Here is a 26950-nt window from a genome sequence, read left to right as displayed (position 1 = left end):
TTTAAAACTACATATTTTTAGAAAAATCTAAAACACCACAGACACAGATATTACTTTCTAGACTATGTCTGCAAAATTTCATGGACTTTGGTTGCTTAATATTCAAATGAAATGGGAACTACGATTGTATGGAGTAAGTGACGGAGAGAGCTCTGTTAAGTAGGGTAGCTAATCCATCCAAGCTATCATAACATGATAAAGCTTTTCACGTTTCATATGCTGCCTGGGAAATAGTCCATATCTACAAAAATACTTCAAATGAATGATTATACTCCTTGAGTCGCTTTTTTGTGGAACGTTAACGCTTTGACCTGACAGAAGATACCATGGACACACATATCCACGAAGATTTTCTATTCTTCGTTCCCTTTTTAATCATTCCTACGCGCGGTCTCGGGTTCAATTACCGCTGGAGTAATGAAAATATCTGTTGTTAGGAATTTGTATCGATTCCGTTTTTTGCCGGATCTTCAACCGGATGACCTATTTAGGGCTGTATTCGGTTGGACGGAACAAAAAAGATTCAACTTCTGCTATAATAATTAAGGTCCCGTCTCGTTTTTTCGCAGATTGAAATGAAATACTTTAGTGTATTCAAATAAGGGGCCTTTTATTTTTACGTTTAACTAATAGGTTTCTATTTGAAAATATTTTAAAACAATGGTAATAGTAAGTTTTCAATTATTGTAGTTGGATATTCAATCCATGTTGGAAATATGTATATTTCACAACATGAAGTTGATTAAAAATATCAAAGCAAATTCAGTAGCTAAATTATAAAGAATGCCATGACAGGGTCATAATATCTTCATTATTTGTAACTACTTGTACGATTAATAACACCATTCAATCACTGGTATAAATAAATTGATCGTGTCGGATATTTTTGAATTATTTACATTTGAGCACTAGCGCACCAGATCCCTGGAATTCCTTTCAATGATGGTCTATGTGATTGGCAAAAATACCTACAAAAAAGAAATTCTAGACCCAGCGGCTTAAGCTTTACTTACCTTGATATCAATCAGTCAGTTTCTTGTTTTAAAAGATTTTTTTTTAATTAAGTATAGATTGATGAGGTTGTATAAATTCAAGACGACGTGTATTATTCAATACTGGAATAGTTACACATTGACTTAGACCAGAATCACTCAGTACCTCTGGGATCGATACCAATGCAATATCAATAGCTATTAGTACATGTGTACACAAATAAATAGAGGGAGGGCAACTCGGCTCAATTAATTGTTGACAAACTAACAGAACACGGATTAGTTTATTTAAGTGGTTAGTTACAAGCTTTTGTAGAAGGTAAACTAATATTTTTTTTAAATACCTATTAATATAGAGTCCAGATTTTCTATGACATTCAAACTTCTTTTAGTAATATGAAAATTTATATAAGATTTGTCTTATAGGTATGACAATAACAAATAAGATACGCTGTAACAGCAGAAAATGGGATAAGGTTAGAATTTATTCATTGCAGTGTACCGAGAAAGAGAAGGAAATAAAACACTGTGAACCGCCACAATTTTAAAAATAATTGTATCAAACAAAAACATAATATTTTTGGAAATTGTAATTTTCCGCATTCTTAAAAAAAACTATATAAAAATCTGGTCTGTTTACCCAGTACTACGGCCTATAATCTGTGCCTATTTATAAAAGGAAAAGCGGGCTGACTGATTGACTGACTGATATATCGACGTACTACCCGCTAAGATGGTTTTTGAAAATCTAGTCCCTAAAGGGGTAAAACAGGGGTTTGAAACTTGTGTAGTCCACGTGGACAAAGTCACGGGCGTAAGCTAGTATTGCATATTTGGACAAAATTAAACACGGAAATCACGTGCGTATTTCAGAAATAGATGGACCGTTCAATGGGTATAAATTGCGTTAAAAATTGTCCTCTCATATTTTCATCGTATCGTTGAACAAATATGGCGCTTTGATACTATCGCAGTTTAACTGTAACGAAAATTGAAAAAAAATAAAATGTTAAAATATGTCACGCGAAACTGCACATTCATATGCAAATATTGCAAAATTGCTCGAGAGTTGGTAGAAAATTATGAGGAGGTGCTTGGTAAGGCATCTTACCACAAAAAAAAAAAAAACAAATTAACTGGTGTTTTTGAAAGCTTTTGTAAAGGAAAACTATGAAGTTCAAAAAATACAGTGCTTGTCTTTTTTAAACTTGATAGTTTGTTTAGATGACAAAGATGTTTTAAGTTTTTTATGGTAAGTTAGGCAGTGAAAGCTCTTTATCGTAAGCTAATTCGTTTGTATGGTAAACTAGGCCTGCAATTCAGATCGTACTTAGCTTGTTAATAATGTCAAGTAATTGATTAGATTTTGAAATTGCAAAAATTTGCCTACATACGCTCCTAGATCTCTACACGCCAAAATCGGTTAAAGAAATAAATAAGCAATGAAATTCAACAGACAGACTGGCACACTTTCGCGTTTATAATATTAGTATGAATTAATATGGATGTATCTTAGTGAACCTAAGGGGAGATGCCTGATACTTTACAATAATTTGTGTTTTTCATTTATTATGAGGCGTTATACAAGGGCAAGATGATTGAGGCGATCCAAAATACCTGGCAGTTCCACTTAACATTAAAAACTTATGAAGCCATTGCGGACTAGCTGGCAGTTCAGTTTGCCAACGCAAAGCACCCACCGCACTTACTCTCAGCTTATATTAAAAGCCTCCTTAATATTGCTACAGGCTCTCGGACCAAAATGCGCAGCAAAAATTAAACGGTGAGTATGAAAGTTGTACAAATACGTTTTTGCTAAAAAAAACCGTCTCCTATGATTCATCGTTATGATAGCAAGTTTTAACGAGCGGTGATTTCAAAGGCCTTTACATTTTTCAAATACTTTTTAGTATTTGTTTGTTTTTATTAGCTCTGAAAGCCAATGAAACATTTAATGATGGTTCATTTGAGACATGCTTTTCATTACAGCAATTTGCTTTATGCTTATTCAAAATAAGTTCTTAATACAAATACTTAGTTGCAAACATGTTGCAATAATTGTAATTATTATTATAAGCAAGTTATTCTTAATATATTTTGTCAGTGAATAAGTCTTTCGTCGACCAGTCGAAGTGCAAGTCAAGACTCCCTCCCCCATTGAAGGTCCCGTAGCTTTGAAAAACGTACAAAATATTACATAGTTATTTGGTTTAATTAATTCACCGTCTCAAAACTTTGTTTCTAAAGGTTTATTGCCTATTTCTAAGCAGACTGTGCTAGTTAGGCTTCGTTTTCTCTTTTCTGTAAAGTTTATGTAAACCTAGGCTGGTCAAGCAACATACTTATTTAAAAAATTATAATTTTCAATATATTGTACATTTACCCACATGATATAATAGATATATCTACAGCACATGTTACTTGTTAATATGAATAAAAGTAACAATATTAACATTGGCAGCATAAAAAATGTATGTAGTCCGTGCGAAACTCAATATGGTACACGTATAGAATGCAACAGTGTTGAATAACCAGCAACCCGACGAGTAATATATTTTTAATTGGTGCACACAACGTCCGATGTGTTGAGTAAACGTTTACACATTTATCCGAACGATGACAAGCTGGCTTTTGTAGCACGTTTTTAATAGGGTTCCTACAAAGAGATTAACCTAAACGATATTGGCAACATTTTCAATACCAAAATTTGTATGACAGTAAACTGCCGATAAAAATAAGGGCTTAGGTAGGTGGAGATGAGGAAGATGAAGATTTCCAGTTTTGAAGTAAAATAATATATTATTCTATGTACCTATTCCAGTCCGCCCCAACTAAAACAAACATTTAAATAGGCAACAAATCAAGAATAACCTATACGAAAACTTGTAGGTGCAAAACCGCTACGAGGGCTATTTACTCATAGTAAAAGCTTTTGTTAAATTTTTTTTAAACCGGTCAAGTGCGAGTCAGACTCGTATCGGACAAGATATACCACTTTTCCTTTTCTGGTTTGCATGACGGCCATTTTGAAATTTTTATTATTTGTTTGAAATTTTTATTATAGCCCCAATAGACATACACACTGTGAAGGTTTAAACTCTCAACCTATTACGGTTCATGAGATAGAGCCCGCTGACAGACAGACATACGCACAGGCAACGGCGATTTAGTATTAGCATCTGGTTGGTGCCCTTTGGGTATGGAACCCTAATAAGTATTTTTGGTAAATTTTATCAATATTTTTTGTGTATAAAAGTGTGGGCATGTTGGTAACAAATACAGCGTTTAGGTTTAGCGTTGTGAAATATAATTCTCAATTTAAATTAAGAAACCTAATATAAAACGGACCAAAATTGAGCGTGCCAGCCCTACTCCGGACATTAATTGGTGGAAAAGTGTGCAATTCGCGTGTTTAAATTTTCCACCAAAATATCAACATTATAACGATGGGGATGATTTTTGGAAATTGCCAAACTTCATGAGATAAGTATCTTTATTGAAACTGATTTAATTTGTTCAGTTTAATTAATGGTAAAATATTCATTTTATGAGTGAATAATTAAGTGCGGGATCGTACTTACTGAAGTATTTTATTGTTTATCAAAGGTTTTAATTAAAAATCCCTTACATGTTTTGATTAAAACATCCCTAAATATACGTAATTTAATTACCTACCTACTTTAGTACGGTATAATAGTTTTGCAACCAATCAAATAGAGCTGGCGTGGTTTTCTGATGCTTTAATCTAGGAATGGAGTTTGTAATTAATGTTTCAACAAAAAGTTACATTACACATACAAAATCATCATTATCTGTTTCTACTATATCATTATTGCTAAATCAATCCATAGAGTACGGAAATACCTACTCCGTCGATTCATATTAAACGAATCGTTTAGTAACAATTTTAACTGAAGTCTAAAATCGCTTGGGTATAGAATGGAAACAATTCATTTAAAGAATTCCTTCCATAAAAGCACCGGAGCGCCGTATCGCTTAAATCCAATAAAAGCAAACTGATACAGTTACGGAGGTATGTATGCAAGGCAATACAATCATTTTTAATTTCCGTCAGGCTCTTCCACAGCACTGAATACCAATTACTACTAACTACTGAACATGTGGAATGTCAAGCGGCCGAGTTAACGTCGGATTTGTACCTACAAGCCCGGGAGCCCGTCGGTAAAGAGGTGCTCGGTAAAAAGGAAAGTTTTATATGATTCTTAAGCCATTTTTGTCTAAACATGACCTGCCAGTTAGCCTGAGGTAAGTTAACGAGTTATGAGATTTCTAAACTATCTGATTTTATTATTAAATCTAGATGATGACCGACAGACAAACATACTTTCGCATTTATATCTAATATTAATATGGAAATGGATTTATTTGCGAGAAAAAAGATGATATAAGTAGAAAATGGCAGACGTTTCTGCTGGGACCTAAAATATGTGCCAGTTGTTGTTGGAAAAAATACTTCATAAAACTTTTAACTGAATGGAACGTGTTTCTGGATAGGTATATTTTGTGAGATGTTGTATCAGCAGATGATCAAAACGAATCGAAATACTAGTAGTTCAATCTAAAACTCTGAAAATGTAGATTCATGACGGATTACCTGGTAGGTATAGTTAGACATACCTATTCCGGTGATGTAAAGGAACCGCCTGACTTTGACTTTAACAAGCACCTCCTTAAATTTTCCCATGCGCTCTCAAGACATAATGTTGTACCTAATACGTGGAGTACAGTGCATTGAATGTGTTTGATGATGCGTCGTAGTTCAATGTGCGAGTAGATTTGAGTGCACGACTGCAAATACATTGTTTGAATATTTTAAGGCCCCATCGGGGGGTGGGGGCTATTTTTTATTGATGTAGGCAGTGTTTATGCCAGACTGCGAAATAAGTGTTGATGCAAAAAAAATTGTTGTCAAATATTGCCCGGCTTATGCCATTTCGCTGCGACATACCTATACGTGTAGATCTCACCATAGAGGTACACAATCTTTCGACAGTTACAATCTCTCACATTGATTCTGTTAGATTGTAATTTAACGGTATTTATAATTTCCCGGTGACATATACACATCACATACCTATTTGTGCTCCCAATACATTTAAACTATACAAATCTGAGAATATACACTCAGGAGAAACTCAGTCCCTTACTTAGTCAACCCGTATGACCCGTATGATAATGAAATCGACGTGTTTCAGATGTCAATAAAACTGAAAACTATAGACAAGAGAAATTTATCTCGAGCGCTCCTGAGTGCGCCCCATAAACGAAGTTTGATTCTTCTTTGAATTAACCAAAAAACATTTAGTGAACACTTCAGATTATTAAGCCTGTGAAATCTGATCGGGAATCTGGCCTACCACAACCACAGATATTAGTTCCAAGAACGTGTCTACAAAATTTCATTGCGAAAGTTAATATACAATTAATGAGAATCAAACTTCTTTTGTATGAGGCCGCACTCCAAATACACTAGCTTTAAGTGTCAGCACGTGTCACATTATAATAGGATCTTACCTTATTATAGCTAACTTGCAAAGCTATTTATTTGATCAAGGTCTTTCAAGAACTTGACAGGTTAACTAAACTCAATAGTGCCGAACTTCTAGGGTTATTGAAATTTGCTTTTTAAGACGCAGTCAAAGTGCAGTAGAATTTGAAAAGCAAGACTAGGGTAACACTTATTTACGACAATACCTGAATTACAATTTTTTATACATTCCTCTGAATCGTTTAAATTTTCGATCAAAATTATTCATGTTTACTCGCTTGCATTTGTTTGCAAGATTCGTAAAAATACTTAAGTACCGTAAGAAAAGCTATTTTGGATTGTGATTAGTTTAAATAAATTGTACAAAAAATTACTAGGTAGTTATAAACTAAACACATTCGCAACAACCCACTCCATTACATACACCACACACAACGTTTTTTTAAGAAAAATCAAATCATAGTATTTTAACTCCGTTCCCTCCGATTATAACAAATAAAAAAAACGGTTTAATTCTTTATCTATACCATAAAGGAAACCTAGAAAAGGAAAGGCACTAAAAACTTTCAGCATTGTCTATCCAGGGGTTTGAGCTGGGCGTTGACGAGCCAGTCAGCCACTTCTGTGGTGTACCTACACTCCTCACCAGCCTTAGCATGACGCCAAGGCAATAATTTCCCGCGACCATTGCTCATAAGTCTTGAGCCCACTCGTCTGTCAGTTATCTTTGACACTTGAGTGTTGAGATAATGTCGCCTTCTCACATTGAAAGCGTGCGGGAGTTCATACTGGGTGCAGGGTATCTATACCTACTGTGATATAACTATTAGAACGAAATAGCCAGTCTCATAAGTTATATCCAGAATTAGCAAGTTTTGCCATTGACAGACGCATCAGGAAAGACAACTACTTTCAGACTTTGATCCAAAACTTACAGCGTTTGGATACCCTACGAACCTCTAGTGGCAAAGTTTTTACTAGTCGTCCCGTCGTATTGTCGGTACATTAAACGTTAATACCACCAGTTCCGGTATAAAATTTAAAACTGTTTAGAAACAATTGCGAATACACTGGATAGTGAACTGAGTTTGATAGACGTATGTAGTATCAAGTTAGTTTATAAATAAATATGTAGTTTGTTGATCATTGTACAACTTTGAATTTAGTTAAACACTTAAAAAAATTAATGTTTTCGTTTGTTCGTTATCTTTGGACATATAGATATGCGTTCATGGGATTGAAATTAAATTTTAAACTGTTGTTATAAGCACTTGCAAGGTGATTTCTAGGATAGTACCTAATATTAACGTACGATATGTGACGACCGAGTCGCATAACGCATAGCCTGAGCTAGTTATTTATCCATACTAATATTATAAATGTTAAAGTGTGTCTGTCTGTCTGTCTGTCTGTTTGTATGTCTGTCTGTCCGTCTGTCTGCCTGTCTGCTACCTTTTCACGGCCCAACAGTTTAACCGATTCTGACGGGTACAGGGAATTGAATAGAAATAACTTCCTTTAAAAGTATCTCACAAAATAGATAAACAAAACATAACCAAAGGCAAACTGAGACATTTTGATTTCAATTACGCTTTCCAAAGCCAAGTTGAACGGATTCACCATCTATTCTAGGTATAGAACTATAGTACAGGTTATAATACAGGGAGAGAGAGGACAGCACTATCAATTTCCGGCCTCTCAGAGCCATTTGATTTATGTTTGTGATCAGTTTTTAACCCCCGACCCAAAAAGAGGGGTGTTATAAGTTTGACGTGTGTATCTGTGTATCTGTGTATCTGTGTATCTGTGTATCTGTGTATCTGTGTATCTGTGTATCTGTGTATCTGTGTATCTGTGTATCTGTGTATCTGTCTGTGGCCTCGTAGCGCCTAAACGAATGGACCGATTTTAATTTAGTTTTTTTTGTTTGAAAGGTGGCTTGATCGAGAGTGTTCTTAGCTATAATCCAAAAAAATTGGTTCAGCCGTTTGGAAGTTATCAGCTCTTTTCTGGTTTTCTTAATACTTTTATCCCAGGACCACCAGAGGTTACGTATTTTCTGACATAGGAAATATGTACGATTGAGTAGTGTTAGTAAGTACTAAGAAAGCATGCCTAGCCTACGTGCTAGCTTGCTTAGACGGCCAATTTTCAGGTATCTGATAATCAAGGTACATAAAACCATTACTTACCTCACGTAAATTCTCCAAACTGATTTTTACGTATATTTTAGGCAATATCCTTAAAAATATGTCGCCAATACTCCCAGACACTTCCCGCGTCGGCCGTATTGCTTTGCAGACGCTTTAAAGCTCCCAAAATAAGTAATTACTTAACTGCACGTAAATTCTGATGCTCCATTTTTATATATGTCCACCAGACAACTATTTTAAAACCTTTTACAAGAAGACAGACCGATCCAGAGGGCCAATCATCCCCTAAATTCAATTTTAATGCCTCTGTGGGTTTGAGCGCGAGGGCATCATTATCTACGCGCATGAGACTGAGTAAGACATGTATTAGGATATATTGACTTCTCTCTCACTCTCTTATAGTTTACTTATGTCAATTAATTATTAATATTAAAAAAAAACAGCTAAAAATTTAAAAAATTGGAGAATTCACGTGAGGTAAGTAATGTTTTTATGTACCTTGATTACCTGATACCTGAAAATTGGCCGTCTAAGCAAGCTAGCAGATCTGTAGGCATGCGTTCTTAGTACATACTAACACTACTCAATCGTCCACATTTCGTTCATCAGAAAATACGTGACGGCTGGTGGCCCTGGGATCTTTCACTATTGTAACGGAGGTTCATAATATTATGTCAATTGGCAAATGTCAAGCTGTCAAGATGGACGTTGCTTAGATACTAATTATTTATTTGAAAATAATGTTTTGGAAAACTCCGATACTTTGGATCGTAGGCGCGGAGTTTCTAATTTATAAAATATTATAATCACAGTTAAACGAGAAATCATCAATTCAATTATAATATCCAACAGTCAACCAAAGGCCACGAACAATCAACCCAAACCCAAACCATAGTCAAACTATTTTTAGGGTTCAGTAGGTATCTGTAGAAAAAAAAAAGATGTTGTAGCCTCGACTGTTTTAGTCGCGTAGGTGTGCATGGCACCATTAAATATCGTAGGAGGCGATGACCCTCCGCGCGGCTGAGGTTCCCGCATCGTAGTCGCTTTGTCGCGCAGGTTTGGATGATGCATTAGGCACACCTTCTTTATATTTTATCTGCTTGAACTCAGCTTATTTATTTTGACAAAATACGTTAAAAATTCATCATCATCAGGATCAACCCATCGCCGGCTTACTACTGAGCACAAGTCTCCTCTCAGAATGAGAAGCAACCACACTGGCCAAGCACGTATTGGCACACCTCACGCACCTTTGAGGGAGCATTATGGACAACTCTTAAGCATGCAGGTTTCCTGACGGTGTTTTCCTTCACCACTTCGTTGTCTGTCTGTGTGTCATCTTTCAAGAGAATCAAAACTTATAAATTGGGTACTTCCCGTTTACGTAGAATCATGAAAAGCAGGTAGCAATATCTTATAGGCCAAGCACTCTACTCCTGTGGCCCAAGTAAACAGAAAAATCCGACAACTGAATTGTCATTACATAAAAAAAAACTTGTACGGAACTCTTCATGTGTGAGGCAGACTCGCACTTGACTGGTTTTTGAAAGTTATGTCAAATAAAAATTTGACATGCAGTAACAAACAAAATGAAATACAAGCCACTTTATTCCTTATTTCATCGGGTGAAAGTCGATTTCAATTTAATCGTAGGTATATCTTGAAAAGCGAACTATTATACGACTACGTAAAATGGGTACATTTTTAAAGCAACGACATGTTAGAAACAGATATTTCGTTTTGGTCGTGTTAAACTACGTGAGTCATTCAGATAATTCTTGATTTAGTGATGTTCGGTCAAAAATATTTCATGGAACGTATAATTAAGATAACATTGATGTTACTTTTGAAGAGATATTAGCTGCCTTATTATTATGTTATTTTTATATTATTATAGAAATTGGGTTTTAGAATGGCACAAATAAACGGTAATTTATGAATAAAAGTTTAAAAAGCGTGAAATAAAAATTAAATTAAAAATTTAAAAAACCCCCGACACATAAACCTCTAAAAAGTAAAAAAATAATAGGTAAGTATGTATGGGCCCTTTAAGAATAGTATAAATAGTAAAGTTTTTATCCAAGCGTTCGTTGCGTCGGGGGACCGCTAAAGTTAACAAAAACTATTCTTCCTACAACAGATGACTTTCATAGTTTATGATAGGTAGCGGTCCCCTGGCGCAACGAGCGCTTGGATAAAAACTTTACTATTTATACTATTCTTAAAGGGCCCATACATACTTACCTATTATTTTTTTACTTTTTAGAGGTTTATGTGTCGGGGGTTTTTTAAATTTTTAATTTAATTTTTATTACCCAACGCAGATAGTCCTCACTAGGCATTTGTTACAGACGTCCTAACTGATAAGTCAATATACCTCAGTGAAACATAGTGGTTTTATCTATGGCTAAAAATTGCACGTACATATTTTTGGGCTTTAAACTCAGTCCATGCTTAAACATACCTATAAATGAATAACGATCATATGTATATTATTACGAACTCTAAAGATTAAAAGTTTTTGTTTAATACTATATAATGCCCGCGATTTAGTAGGATTCTGTAGGACTTCTCTGATTTTCCGGGATAAAAAGTAGCCTATGCCCGTCTCCAGGACCATACCAATAGGTTTTGTAAGAATCCCGTGGGAACTCTTTGATTTTCCAGGACTAAAACAGCCCACGTTCTTCCCTGGAATGCAAACTTAAAACAGTTAAACAGATGGGTCGTCAAAAGCCGTGTCTGCTAGACAGATAGACAGACACACTTTCGCATTTTTTACCAACAGTCATATCAATATCATTAGACATCAACAGAATGATTTTGTAACTATTAAAATTAATTTATATTGGTCACTAGGTAATCAAAAATCACTTTGATTCTTACCTACCTAGTAACTAGTCATCTGAATAAACTTAACACTGTCGTTAAAAATAATTACTTTAACGGTGAAAGAAAATAACCTGCATGCCTGAGAATTCTCCATAATGTTCTTAAAGGTTTGTGAAGTCTACCGATCCACACTTGGTCAGTGTGGTGGATTATGGCCTAAATCCTTCTCATTCAGAGGAGACCAGTGTTCAGTAGTGGGCCGGCGATGGGTTTGAACTATTAAAAAAAAACAATTTTAACCGAGTAATGTCTTTGTTTTACCCTATAAGTAGGTACATTCCATTGTACTTATATTATGATGTTGATAAAAATACTTAGTTTTTTTATGATATTATAGTATTTTTATGCAAATTTTGATGTTTATCATCCTATTATGTAAAGTAGACAATGTATATTCTGCTGATGTAAGTAATAAAGAATAATTGCACGATTACAGCACTCAGTTCTATAGATCAAATACCTAACACATATTACCTCAGTTAATTTATAGCAGTTATGTTCCACTCACATGAAATTAGTGCTAGCACCATAGCACTACCAATATTATAAATGCAAAAGCGCGTTTGTTTGTTAGTCTGTCCTTCAATCACGCCGTAACGGAGCAACAGATCAACCGATATAGGTAAAATCTGGAGTCACATAGGCTACTTTTATCCCAGAAAATTAATGGATTCTTAGGGGATTTTGAAAAACATTTTCTTTTACAGACAAGCGCTTGGCTGCTATCAGACCTGCTAGCAAGTGATGATGCAGCCTAAGATGGAGCGTGCTTGTCTAGAAGTTGCCTATTCACTCTTGACTTGAAGGTACCCATGTTTAAAGTGGAAGGGAAAACAGATGCCGTAAGGGCGTTCCATATCTTAGCGGTATGGAATCAAAAAAAAAACCACACGGACAAGGTAGCGGGTATCAGCTAGTTAGAAATAATATCTACTGTACATAGCCACAAATATAAAATATCTACTTCAAACGAATGGGAAAAACAAAAAAATACACGCTTTAGAAAACAGTGGCAACGTCCAGGTGCTGGCAACACTCGCAACCATACGTTGATAAATGCTTAGTCCGTGACGCGGCAAATGCAACTAGCGAAACCAAAGTTCCGCCAAGACAGATGGGGACCTAACAAATCGTCGCTAGGAGATTGCAATTAGAGGATAAAATGTTCCGAACTGTTTTAGCCGTTTACGACTAGGATAACAACATTGTTTCTTGAAGGAAATTACGTAATTTCTACAGCTAGCTGATCCGCACCGATATCGTTAGAATTTCCGATAAAATCCTTCCTCATATCACAACGATGCAACAGATCGACGTGGTTGTTTGCATGGGTCTAGATTAAGACCTAGAGAGTGACATAGGCTACTTTTTATCACGGTTTCCGATGGATCTTTAATCGTCTCGTCGTGACCACGACTCATGCAACTGAGTCGAAATATCGGCAGTTAAAAAACACCAAATTTATCGTGGTATGTACCCGTTATCTACAATATAAAATGTCGTTAAACCACAAAATGAGATTAAATCAATAATGGATAATCCACGAAGTCACGGGCATTAACAAGTATTTATATAAATAAGTATAAGATATTCTAAACTTCCTTGAATGTAATTAGGTACTTTATTTAACAAGTGTAAATTAAAAATTTATATCACCCCCGACAAGTAAAGGTTTTTTTTTTTTAAAATCTTTATTTTAAAGAACTTGTATACAATTTGTACATGTCAGTTCTATAGTACTTAAACCTAGATTAATTACAGTAACTAGAAAAGAGCTGATAACTTTCAAACGGCTGAACCGATTTTCTTCAATTATAGCTAAGAACACTCTCGATCAAGCCACCTTTCAAACAAAAAAACTAAATTAAAATCGGTTCATTAGTTTAGGAGCTACGATGCCACAGACAGATACACAGATACACACGTCAAACTTATAACACCCCTCTTTTTGGGTCGGAGGTTAAAAAAAAGCGACAACGGATGACTTTTGTTCTTCACGAATTATTAGTGGTAAAAATTACGTACTCGAATTATATTGCAACAATTATATTTTTTAAATTGCTTACCTCAACAGAATGGTCTAAACAATTATTCCGCTCATCACAAACGTACCGGAGCTTCGATAACAAATCACTAAAAGTAAATAACATCACACCAAATTGTGCACAAAAATATTTACAAGAAAAAACTAACTCGAAAGTTTAACGTTAAAAGAAGGAGTATTTAAAAGTAATTAAGACAAAGCACGTTAGCTAAAATGGTTACGAAAAGAACACTGGCACTTGACAAGCGCACTTTTTAAACGTACCCGCACTTCAGCGAATTTATTTTCACAAAGCGTATCTGTTACCCACTTATGTTCCTGTACCTAATACTTTTATTTGTTGTGAATCAAAACCAAAGAGTAATCAGACTAGTATAAAAGTGATCTGTGAATAATATGTATGTCAAAACTACGCAGTTTATGAAAATAGATCGCCATTCTTTCATTCAAATGAAACTAAATTTTAGAACATAGCAAATTAGTGGATAGCTAGAAATGTTTTTTTTTTACATTTTTACATGCAAAAAGGTTGTTTTAGTATTTATTAAAATATTATATATAACAGTAGCATAAAATGAAATAATCATTAAGTTACCTTGGTAAGTAGTTTTCTGAAATCATACTTTTGAAGTTTTAAAATGCGTAAACACCTTGGTCGGGGATGACAGGTCTAATCCAAAAGTTATAATTCATTTACACAGATGCAAAATAAACAATTGTAAATTAAAAATTTATAACACCCCCGACAAGTGAAGGTTACAGTAATAACTAGAAAAGAGCTGATAACTTTCAAACGGCTGAACCGATTTACTTGGATTATAGCTAAGAACACTCTCGATCAAGTCATCTTTCGAACAAAAAAAAAACTGAATTAAAATCGGTTCATTAGTTTAGGAGCTACGATGTCACAGACAGATACCTACACACCTCAAACTTATAACACCCCTCTTTTTGGGTCGGGGATTAAAAAATAACAAAAATGGACCATATAATCGGCCAGGCGATGTTAACAGCTATAGTCAGATATCATTCTGGGCGTCTTGACATACAATACCGAAGTCTTGCTCAATGAAGCGGAGGTGTTCAACGCGTTTTGATATTTTAATCTCCAGATCTCATCTCATTTTTTCTGGAGCTTTTTTATTAAAGAACTATTTATAGTTGGGATAATTCGTTTATAAAATTAGTTTTGTCCATGATGGAAAAGAAACTGCCTTGTTTTATATGGCTCAAAAGTGAGTTTTTGTCCTTTTTCTTCTTTATCGTGACAAACAAATATACCGATTTTGATGTACAGTCGGCCTCAGAATTTGAGTAGCAATTCCACGAAACTATTGCATCAAAAACCTGTCGCACTTATGACCTTTTTAGGGTTCCGTACCGCAAAAGGAAAAACGGAATCCTTATAGGATCACTTTGTTATCTGTCTGTCTGTCCGTCCGTCCATCCGTCGTGTCTGTCAAGAAAACCTATAGGATACATCCCGTTGACCTACACTCATGAAATTCGGCAGGTAGGTAGGTCTTATAGCACAAGTAAAGAAATAAATCTGAAAATTTTGTGGTAACTAAAAAAAATTAAAATGTTTTTAATTTTCAAAGTAAGATAACTATAGCAAGTGGAGTATCATATGAAAGGGCTTTACCTGTACAATCTAAAACAGATTTTTATTTATTTTTATAAATGGTTTTTGATTAAGCATGCAAAATGGCGAAAAAAATACCGGAGTACGGAACCCTCTGTGCGCGAGACCGACTCGCACTTGGTCAGTTTTGACGTTATGGACCACAGGACGGTCTTGCAATCGTGGGATATTTTAATTAATTTCCTCACTCTTTTAGCTTTGGCAACACTAACATTTGTTCTAACTGACATCAGTGAAGTAAATCGTATGATCCCAGACCTTCGACCTTATAGGCCATAGCGTTTACTATTGCGCCAGAGTACCTACCTATTTAATATGGTTTATATTTTAACTACAATGTTACCACGTAGCTGTTCCGTCTCGTCGTTACCTGCAATCCAATTCGAGCGTCAATTATTATTATGACCGTGCACACGAGTAGTTCGCACGCGGCAAGAGATTCTGATGTCGGACGCGTCACTTCGCTAATGAATGTCGGCACGTGCGTTGCAGTAGGCTGCAGTTTGACTTGTAGAATCGACGCTATGTGTCCAGGTATGCACTCCTAGTTATATTTTACAGACAATTGTCGCCCATACAGGTTCTATTGCCGGCATACTATTGAGCACGCGTTACGCTTCGAATTAGGCACGCTTTGTTAATTTTTATAATAAGTAAATTAAATTAAAATCTGTACATTAAAATGCCTAAATAAAACTAAATAAAAAACTACATTAAGTAATTTACTAAACGTCTAATTAGTGAGATGTTATCACAGACAATGAAGAGATAAACAATGGTACCTCCTCAGAATAGGGTCAAGTTTATATTACAGTACAAACACACTCGTATCGGAACGTTCTTGTGTCCCTCAAATTGTTTTAGTAAGGAAATGGTTCTTGAGGAGATTAATATAGGCTCTTAGGTATTCCCGACTACGATAAACGAACATGTTAATTAATTCATATATCTACGTGACATACCTACACTATTATTTTAACTATGTATCAAGGCTTTGATTACGTTGAACAATAAATAATTATAACCTACGTAGCTACCATAGCTAACATCAACATTTCTAAAGTACTATAAACTTAAAGCAAAGTCGGCTTACCGTGTATGTCTCTATTAAAACAACATCTTAAAAGTACTTACTGACAGGATTTTTTCATTTTTAGGGTTCCGTACCTCAAAAGGAAAAACGAAACCCTTATAGGATCACTTTGTTGTCTGTCTGTCTGTCTGTCTGTCGGTCTGTCCGTCCGTCCGTCGTGTCTGTCAAGAAAACCTATAGGATACTTCCCGTTGACCTAGAATCATGAAATTTGGAGGTAGGTAGGTCTTAAAGCACAAGTAAAGGAATAAATCCGAAAACTGTGAATTTGTGGTTACATCATTAAAAAAAAATTAAAATATGTTTCAACTATCAAAGTAATATAACTATACCAAGTGGGGTACCATATGAAAGGGCTTCACCTGTACATTTTAAAACGAATTTTTGTTTATTTTTAAGCATAAAAGTTTTTGATATATCGTGCAAAATGTCGGAAAAAATACACGAGTACGGAACCCTCGGTGCGCGAGTTTAATTCGCACTTAGCCGGTTTTTTTTTTAAAAAAATAGCCAGCAAACGAGCAGGCGGGTCAACTGATATGTGATTACGCCGCCCATTAACATTTGCAGAACCGCCGATACGTTGCCGGCCGTTGGAAAATTTGTTGATACGTCCCTAGAAAAACCCCAAATTGAAATCTAGTGGGAACACCACCGAAGGCCGTTGGTTTCACTGTTTGCATGCATGCAATCGTTACCAATAGAGAGAAAAAAAATGTCAACCTCAAAGTATAATCTTTACTTGCATGTACAACCTGCCTGCCTATAATTTCATAATGGTATCTTCAAAAGAAGAAAGAATAGGTGTCTTCTAGGCAGGCGCGCTATGTCCATCACTTATTATTATGTGTGATTGCAGTCAAGTGGAAGCGGATTTTTTAAATCTTCGAAGCGATCAGCTAATATTGAAATAAACACAAAGCAAAATCAGAAAGAAAAAAAAAATGATAAATTTATATAAATTTCATAATAAATTACACTTGTAATAAATATACCTATCTACCATTATTGCAAAAGCAGGTCCCATGAAAGTAAGTTTCACTTTTGAAAGTCACTATCTTTAAGTGGTCAATATTAGACCGTCGTCAAATCCTTTATTAGTTTCAAGTTGTCCAGCTGTTTTCCCTTGGTAACTGGTAGAAACATTTAAGAAATTGGAAACGGCCGAATCCATCAAACAGATGTACATTGACCATTTCGTTTTTGTTTACAGTTTACACGTATTAACATTGTACGAAACAGTTTTATGAAGGTTCACTTTCGTATAGGTTTAAATCTTGTGACGAATTGTTCAATGTATGTTAATTTTTTATCGTTTTGTTCCGCATTAAAAATAAAAAGTAAATATTATTTTTAATTTAATCCATACATACCGATAAAACATGCTAATTAACTGTAAAGAAATCTCTCATAAAAAAGGAATTACTGAGAAATTTACTTCAACTAAACTGAAAATCTTATGGATCTCCTCACAAACTTCGCTACCATGGACATACGGAATTATGTGAGCTCCAGCTCACAAACAATTGTTATGCTGCAGCCTGCTGTACTGACTGCCTATTTAGGCCGCAAAGATTGAAGATTTGCGGATTTTGAATTATCAAGAATAGCTTTCTACTTATTGAACTATTGAAGTATTTATTTTCTCTTCCTATTTGTAAGGCCATGGTGGTAAGCCACGGCTTACGCAATCTGAAGAAATGCCTTGTTATGAACCTATTACGAAAAGGATCTAATTTTCTACAAGGACCAAACCCGACATCTAAAAAATCTAATAAACGTAGACGGCCAAATAAGACGATTCACCTAAAAAAGTAAGACCTTTTACATATCACCCATTCCCCAAATGTTTGTTAGTGTTATAAACTTTACGATTACTACTTTTATGTAGTACTACGAGGGTATTAGACGATGAAACTATAAAATCGGCAACGGTAACCGTAAATATCTCACTCCAGGATAGGAAGCTGTTTAACAACTTGCATACAATGTTCATCTTGTTCGTATACATTTTAAAGTACATTTACACATACACACGAGAAGGCGGAATGACTGGCGAGCCGGGATGCGAGTTACCTGTTCAGTCAGACGTCATAGGGTGCTAGCATAAAGAAGCAGGTTTCTGGTACCGACAGGTCGGTGTGGATAAAATAATCATATGTTGTCTTATACCTTTTACCTGTCTCCTAAGAGCTCATAAGATAATATTATGAAGCTATTTTAGCCGCACCGATCGGTAACTCACAAACGCGCAACACGTCAATCTATACTAATATTATAAAGAGGAAACCTTTGTATTTTTGTATGTTTGTATTGAATAGGCTCAAAAACTACTGGACCGATTTCAAAATTTCTTTTACCATTACTTAGGCGGATTCTTCCGAATCCGTATAGGCTATATTTTATCCCGGAAAATAGAAAAATAAATGTCCACCTGTGCGAAGCCGGGGCGGGTCGCTAGTGATAAAATATAATACAAGCGAATGGCGAACTAGGCCGCAACAGCGTATATGTAAATGCACGTTTAGATCTAGGGATCTAGTATAACCGAAATAACGTGACAAAGATTTTGATGATAAAATATTTTATACAATATAGTGTTATAAATAAGCGCCAACCTGTCATTTACGCCGCAAACCAAAATCTATTAAAATTTTTGTATTCAAGCGTATAATTTGGGGTTTACCTCAAAATAACACGATTTTTAATCATTAAAAATTAATGTTTATATACTTAGAATTATTTAAGTACGCTCAGATTAATTTAAAAGAAAAGTAAAACCTAAATTATTAAAAACTATTGTAAACGATCAGCATTCTTTGCAAAGTGAGTTTCTAACTTGGTAAAGAGCTTCCCTTGTGGAATATAAGAAATATTTTGACATATTGTAATTAAATGATTGATCATAGTAATGTAAATATGTGTTAAAACGTAATGTATTAACCTACTCTCAACATAACTAAAACATTATCAAGCAAGCTTGTTTCTCAGCTCACGATTGAATTTAAGTATTCATGGATCTATGAATAAGTAATAGGTATAGGAGGGGACTGTTCGATCCGTATCCGATTCCAATGATCGAAATAAGTTGCTGAGATAACCAAAACTTTTTGTGGTCTTTGGCTAGAATTGTTTGGAATTCATTTTGTTAATGTTGTTAATATATTTATTGTACCTATACCTACTGTTAATATTATTGTGCCTCACGACCCGACTTTTACGACAACCAAGATAATTCAATCAAAAAATATTTAAAACCAAAGGAGGATAGTAAGACAGTGAGTGATATTTTTATTACATAAATTATATTTGTGCCTAAACAAGTGTCGGAAAACACAAAGCAAGCGAAGGGGTCTTAAAATATTCCTTTCTTTTGTAATCAAAGTGCTGCGTTTGGTTGATAAGAATTCCCAACGCGCTTCGACAGTGTAAGCTACAAATATGTCTGTAGGGCGAACAGAATTATGTATTTTACTCATCTTCTCAAAAAAACCTCGTATGTTAGGAAACAACGACATGAGAAACACAGTATCCGGCAATTTCTCCTCGAATGTTTTGAGTTAGAGTATGCAAAAGTTTCTCATGAACAAAATGTATTCCTTTGCAATAAGTACGTTTTCTTGCAAAATAAACGACCAAAAACTCATACGGGAAAGAGATAAGCGAAGTCATAAGATTGTAAATCACAAATATATTCAGTTGCTTTAAGTCGTATATAAATAAAAATTATGTCTACGTGGATTATTAAAAGCAGGGTTCGGCGTGATATTTCAATGGAAAATCCTCAAAGCCTGCAGATTAAACATAGGAAACTTTTTTATTTTCTTACGATTCACGGTTGATATAAGTGTATTGCTAAAGTTTCGGGGATGAGCATAAAATGTTCGAGAGAAAAGAAAAATCAGTGTTAAGAGTGTCGCAATAAAGGAAAGTGTATTTTCATTACCTACCGTAAGTTCTGTTGTTGTTACAATGTTCTTTCGTCTGGATGTATCTATAGTCTATGCCCATTGCAAATCTGCTTCATTAAAATAAAATTAGGTTCTTAAAAATTTACTAAACAATTACATTGTAGAATAAAAGCTCAATGGATAATTTAAAAATCGCTTAATAGTACTATTTTATGACTTTCATAATTATTATTTTAGGATATAGCTTAACTTTTTCAAAGTAAACATTATTTATATCAAATAACTTTAAAAGACTTCACGTTTATTTATAGCAGAGAATTGGTACCGATTCGGTCTTTAGGTTTTTAGAATATTTGAAATTTTCTTAGCAACTTAGCTCAGCCTAGCCACTGATAATATCTAGCTCAGTTCGAGCTGTGTAAGGCTTGCAATACCAATTAGATGTCTTGATCATGGATAAGTGTATTTATAGGTATGTTAAGCTGACGATTTAATATTTAATTTCTGATATTTTTTTACGTACTAAAAAGAACAGTAGACAGGTTCTGATTTATTCAATGAATAACATCTGAATCGCCGCATTGACAAATATTATTAGGTATAGCATTGCTTTGACAATCTATTAGAGGTTGACACTTAGATTCGGATCTTTTGTTTTTATGTTTAGAATATTTAGAGCTTGATTTAGAGTTACAACCTGTTTTTTGTGCATTTTTTCAGTAATATAAAATAAAATTAAAATAAAATCGGTAAAGCAGTCTAGACTTATATACCATTAGAGTAATCGGACGTAACTAAAAGCAGGTTGAACATTATAATAATTCCATTATCAGGCACTGGGGACCCCATATATAACGCCGCACCCTCATTATTTCATTACAAATCACGTATTATCCCACCAAAATACGAGTTCACTCTCTAAAACTCATTTTGCGGAACGGGCCCTCAGATCGTTAATTTGCGATAGTGGCTACAATGAGCTACAATGATAGCGTGGAATGGGTGGGACGAATATTGAAGGGTAGTCATCTATCTTTATCTATACATATAAAAAACTGTGCGGGAGAAATGTTTTCTTTAGTGTGCTGTACTCTCAAAAGCGGCGATAGCCTAGTGGTTAAGACGCTGGCCTTCTATTCGGAAGGTCCGGGGTTCGATCCCGGCACGCACTCCAAATTGGAGCTATGTGCGCTACAAGCAATGTGTGAAGTCGACCAATCCGCACTTTGCCAGCGTAGTAGACTATAGCCAAACCCTTTTAATTGTGAGACGAGATCCGTGCTCAGTAGTGGGCCGGCGATGGGTTGAGCTGATCATGACTTAATTAAAAAAAGAGCTCCTGTCCTCAGTTATGGCGTTGAAACGTGGACACCGACAGAACTATATAGTTAAACAAAATTTTCATATTTTTGGCCCCTTTTATTTATTTGACTACTTTCACCGTACGTTTCATTCTCTCTCTCTTCTCTCTCGTTATTACCTACTCCTCTCTCTTTTTATCTGTGATCTTCTTTGCCTGTGTTTGTCTTTCCGTATAACAAGCTTTAATTGGTGCTTCTATCGCTATATAAATGATGACCATTGACCACACAAAATAAGTAATAGTTCTAAGCAAAAAAAAACTACTTTTGCTTATAACAATTTGTAAACATAATAATTTATTTATTTATTTATTTATTTTATTTTATAAAAAAAAAAAACTCTTATGTTGATGCCAAATAAAATTACAACTTAAATTCTTTTTACGTCTCATTACTTTTAATAATTTATAACAGATGTTATTGTTCGATCAAAGTTCAAATATTTACAAGTACGCATTACGCATTTTTCAAGCAACGTTACCGAATACCAAACCAAATAAGTGGTATAATGACACAAATTCAATACAATATAATAGCGTTGTTTGCAATTTCTCAGAAACGTCGACTCATGGTAGGGTCTGAAGCGAATGGATATTATCTATTCATCGGGGACCCTCGCCAGTGCGACCTTTAATAGAACCAATTCAAGGAAAATACATAGAAATCACAATATGAACATTAACCTCCTGCTTCAGATCTTTTGTAACGAAACTTTTGTATATTGAAAATCTCCTGAATATTTTCAACAATAGCCTTCAAGATAAATTACTTATTCATGACACATTTGCATTTTTCCTTTTGTAAGCGTGTTTTTGTACTCCGCACCTGTAAATAAATGCAACGCGAAAATCGTGCTTTTGATGGATTTCATACAAGCTATTTTGTACGGTGTTACGGTTTACGCGTCAATTTAATAGATAAAACGAAGTAAAATAATGAACTGACGGGTGGCGCGTCCATAAAATACGATTTTATCATGCCGTTGGGAGGGACACGTTTTCGAATATCGTAATAAAAAAGTCACAGATGTCAAATTTATGACGTCGGACCATTGTAAAGAGATTAAAAGATTTACTACGGATGGGGTCGCTACGGTGCTACGCGGTTACGTTGCTACGACACAAGTTGTTCTGGGTTTCACGTGTTGAAAAGCGTTGTAATTCTTTTAACCTAAGATTGTCGCGTCCACGATGTAGCTTATCACAATATGACTTACTCGTAAACTTGATAAATAGCTTACCTGAAAAAGAAGGAAAAAAATCATTAAACAACAGGCATAAAACAAACCACTTAGCAATATATCCACTTAATTTCTACCTAAACATTTCTTAATCAAGTTTATATCTGCAAGACATGATATGATTAATATACGTCATTAGAGTCATAATAAGCGAAGTATGAATGTTTCACAAACAATTTCCTCAGATGCTATATACAATAATAGCGCTAAGTTGCTTAATAAATCAAAGCGAAAGCAAAAGCTGGCAAATAAATTATTTTCTTAATTCATCAAAATTAAAGGAGCAGTTGACAAAGTGCGGTCTTTTATTAATTCCTGCCTCGGCTCAACTCTCACACTTCGGCATCGATTATATTATTGAGTTAGCTCGCTTGATTTTTACTTGGGCGCCTGAAAATGGTTTTCGAAGTCTAAACATCTAACGAGTTTCTCGTTTTGGATCTGTATATAATAATAGGCGAAGTTAACTTTCATTTTTAAAATAAGTGTTGTTTGTTTACTTTTGTTTAGTTTTACTCTGTCACAATCTACCGTGGAAATGCGAAAGTGTGTTTGTTTGTAAGTTTATTGGTTAGTTCTTCAATCACACCAACACGGAGCAACAGATAAGCGTAATTGTTTGCATGAATTTAGGTGAAGTCCTGCAGAGTGACACAGGCTACTTTTTATCCCGGACAATCAAAGAGTTTTCACGGTATTTTGAGAATCTCACGGACGAAGTCGCGCGTATCAAGCTAGTTTTGCTATATTTTAGAAACGACGCGTAAGGGTTAGGAAATTATCGGTAAGTATCTATTTCCTAAAATCATTGATAGTACCACTGATTTACCACCACCGAATATTTAATTATTTAGTAGGTACCTTATAGGGTACAGAAGGCTCACTCCACAAGTTTAAATAAATAGCGACTCTTGTCACTACGCAATTAAGTGCAGTTCAGCTCACACAGCACTACTTACGGCCCAAAGTCTAACAATCGCCTCTCTTCCTATCGCTAAAACTTAACTCTTATCTCTCTTACTCTCATATGGGGAAAGATTTAGTTGGGACTAGTCGAAGGGGGGCACTGAAGGTATACTTCTCAAGTCACGTGACAAAGTGTGTCCGGCATGCTAGCACTAAAATATTTTCAAAATACTGAATACTAAAAAAAAATATTATAGAGTTTGCAACAAAACATTTCAGTTAAAAGTTATTGTTGCACTGGTTGTCGTGTTACAATTTTATATTTACGTTACATTTTGAACACAACTTTTATATAAAGCAATATCAATATTCCCGTTAGCACAATACGTGAAAAGCAACTCAAACATAGTAAAACAATACGTGGTAACGTAGTAAAAAGAGATCGTTCGCGTTGGTGGTAACAAAGCGTACAAAGAAATATTTGCACTGCATTTATTTTTGACCCACTGAATCACTTTTGATGACCGATTGCCCAGTGGTCAGCGCGGAAAACGAAACCTCCAACTCAAATAAATTATTTATTTATTAATTTTCAAATCCATACCAATATTTATAAATAAGAAAGTGTGTTTTTTTGTCTGCTACCTTTTCACGGGCCATTCGTTTAACTGATTTTGAAGAAATTTGGTACCGAGCTTGCGTTCCAGAGAAGGATTCGCTTTTTTTTTTTTTGGTCTGGAAAATCAAAGCGTTTCCACAGTTTTATTCATCTGATTGAGTTGAAACTTCGTACAGTTGTTGTTTGGAATACGTCTTATTAATAGCATAGAAAATTAGACACTATAAAGACCACCAATTCATTCCCAACTCTCAAAACAAAAATCTCATAACACTATGAAAGAGTTGCGATACACGACCCCAAACAGTCGTGTATCTTGCTAAATATTGCAAAACTCTCACCCATTGCGTATTCAAAAACTACGTGCTATTTTTGAGAGATAAATCTTTTCTCTGCCATTTTACGGCAAAACAAGTATCTGCATAGGTAAACATAGACTAAAAGCTACTGGTCTTATTGTCCTATTAACTATTTTTATTATTCTGGATTAAGGGAGCTTAGTTTAGTGTTCGCCCGAGCATTAGTCGAATCGGATTAGTTAATGGTTTGGATAGAGGAACTTTTGTAAGGAAAACAGGAAGCAATTGGCTGTGCTAAAAGCCGGACATTTCAAATCTACAATTGTCAATTTTTTTAAACTATTCAAATTTAAAAAAAAATCTATTGAGGCTAAAAACAGCTAGGCTGTTTACCAACAGAAAATTTTCACTAAGGGTCGTCATAAACTTTAAGTTCGAAATAAAATGAGCTATGAGTTGTTCGTTAAAAGTCGCCCTCGTTCACTACACATAAACAGTTTTACCGTAAAAGATTTATTTGTAAGCGGGTGTTCAGTACAAGTGCACATCGAGTTTTCAATTACACAAAGTGATGGCCGCAGGGTTGCGGCTGCACCGCGAAAAACGGCGCTGTGGTCAAGCATCCCGACCGATTGCACACCGCTCACCCAACGTTCACGGTAAACGGAAAACAAACACAAATCTAATGAAAATAAGGTTTGTTTTCAAGTGCATCAGAGGAGAAAATCGGGTGACTACTCTTCGAAAGATTCAAGGAAAACTCGATCGCTTTTCTTGGAGAAGCTCTCAGTGGTTTATTGCGTTATTACCTGGACGTGTCTGCTGCGTCGGGACAGCCGCAATTCGGGAAGAAAAGGACGATATGTTGCGACGAAAAGGATTGTATACAACTAACGGTGGCCTTAGAAAAGGAACGGGCGTCCCAGTCCACGCGTTCGTAATTTTCTTTAATGGAAAACACCACACGATACTACTTGAGTTTTTATTTTTATTCGATTGAATATTGTTCAACTGCTTGTAGGCGGAGCTTTATACGATCCGGTTTTTTTTTTGATGGTGTGATCTATTTTTTTAGGTTTAATTTGAGCGGGTTTAGGTTTTTAAAATCCTATAGGGACTCGGATTTTTCGATACAAACGTACCTAAGTAGCCTATGTTACTCTAAAGGTCTTTAACAAGATACACGTAAAAAATAACGTCGATCTACTGGTCCTTTTTGGCTTTATTGAAAGGCAACCAAATATAACTGCTACATTTACCTACCTATAAGTAGTGATTTACCTATATTCCATTTTTTAAACCAAAATAAAACATTTCTATCGCGTGTTTCACCGTTGTTGAATAATACAAAACAAAAATTTAAAAAATTTAAAATTTTTATTAATCAAAAAAAAATTATTAATAAAAAAAAATATATTAATTATTTAAAACATAATATTTTAACATATTTTCTATTGTTATATACTAATTGACACTATTTATTGTTACTTAGGGCTGATTTTTCAATCGTCAAATAACTTTAATCTGAGGAGTAAATTTGAGGTTTTGAAATTTATTCTATAGGAAATCTGTCAAAACGTCAAATTTATTCCTTAGATAAAAGTTATTTGACGATTATATTCCATGGTTACCACAAGATGCTGTATGAGACCGCCCAAAAGAAAAATTGGCTACAGAATTGCTTTACGTAACCTTTATGACAATCCCATAACCCAGAATACTATTCAATAAAAGTGTTAGAAATCGCTAAAAGATTTGCCTCAATAATCGCCCGACAAAAACTGTAACTCAGAACTTAGGGCCTATGAAATAAGAGTGGATGTCCATAAAATAAAATAATAACTGGTCAATAAAATCTTTCTATGCGGGCTCGGGGAAATATGTCAAATACGTCTGGTCGCGGAAATAAAAGAAAGTAGTGAGGGGGCGAGAGCGTGAAGTGGTCTATCTTGGAAGAAATTTGATCCCTGACAGGGTGAGATCGCGAACATCAATCGGGGTGTAATTGGAGGGGTTTAGTGTCGTCCAAATGATATCACCTGTCTTAAAAATATCTCGGATCGTTTTCCTTTGACAAATTTATTTGTAACTGCTGCCCGGTGATGCAATAAAATATTATGGGCCTATCACGATTTATAGGAAAAGCCCCCTTGATTTATTGATAATACAATCGACGATCTGATTTTATGAGTAGGAATTTCACCCTGCATTAAGAAATCCCATAAAGATTGATTTTAATAATAATTTTACTACTATTTTTATTCAAGCACACGTGAAATAGCT

General features: G+C 34.9%; 1 protein-coding gene across 4 annotated transcripts in view; it reads right to left on the bottom strand.

Annotated features, from left to right (window-relative positions):
* The window catches only part of LOC123867066 (polypyrimidine tract-binding protein 2), a 270705-nt gene that overhangs the window by 139244 nt on the left and 104511 nt on the right, over positions 1 to 26950 (bottom strand). The window contains exon 1 of one of the 4 annotated variants that reach the window (XM_045908909.1): positions 13616 to 13849. The exons of 2 other annotated variants lie outside the window; for them this stretch is intronic. In XM_045908909.1, the coding sequence (XP_045764865.1) occupies positions 13616 to 13699 (84 nt within the window). In that variant the 5' untranslated portion in view covers positions 13700 to 13849. Of the gene's footprint in view, positions 1 to 13615; positions 13850 to 26950 lie in introns of those variants that run through there. One more of the 4 variants, XM_045908911.1, reaches the window with a different exon arrangement.

This window comes from Maniola jurtina, chromosome 7 (assembly GCF_905333055.1).
Source record: "Maniola jurtina chromosome 7, ilManJurt1.1, whole genome shotgun sequence".
In the NCBI taxonomy this organism is placed as follows: domain Eukaryota; kingdom Metazoa; phylum Arthropoda; class Insecta; order Lepidoptera; family Nymphalidae; genus Maniola; species Maniola jurtina.
This window is presented reverse-complemented; position numbering and strand designations above follow the sequence as displayed.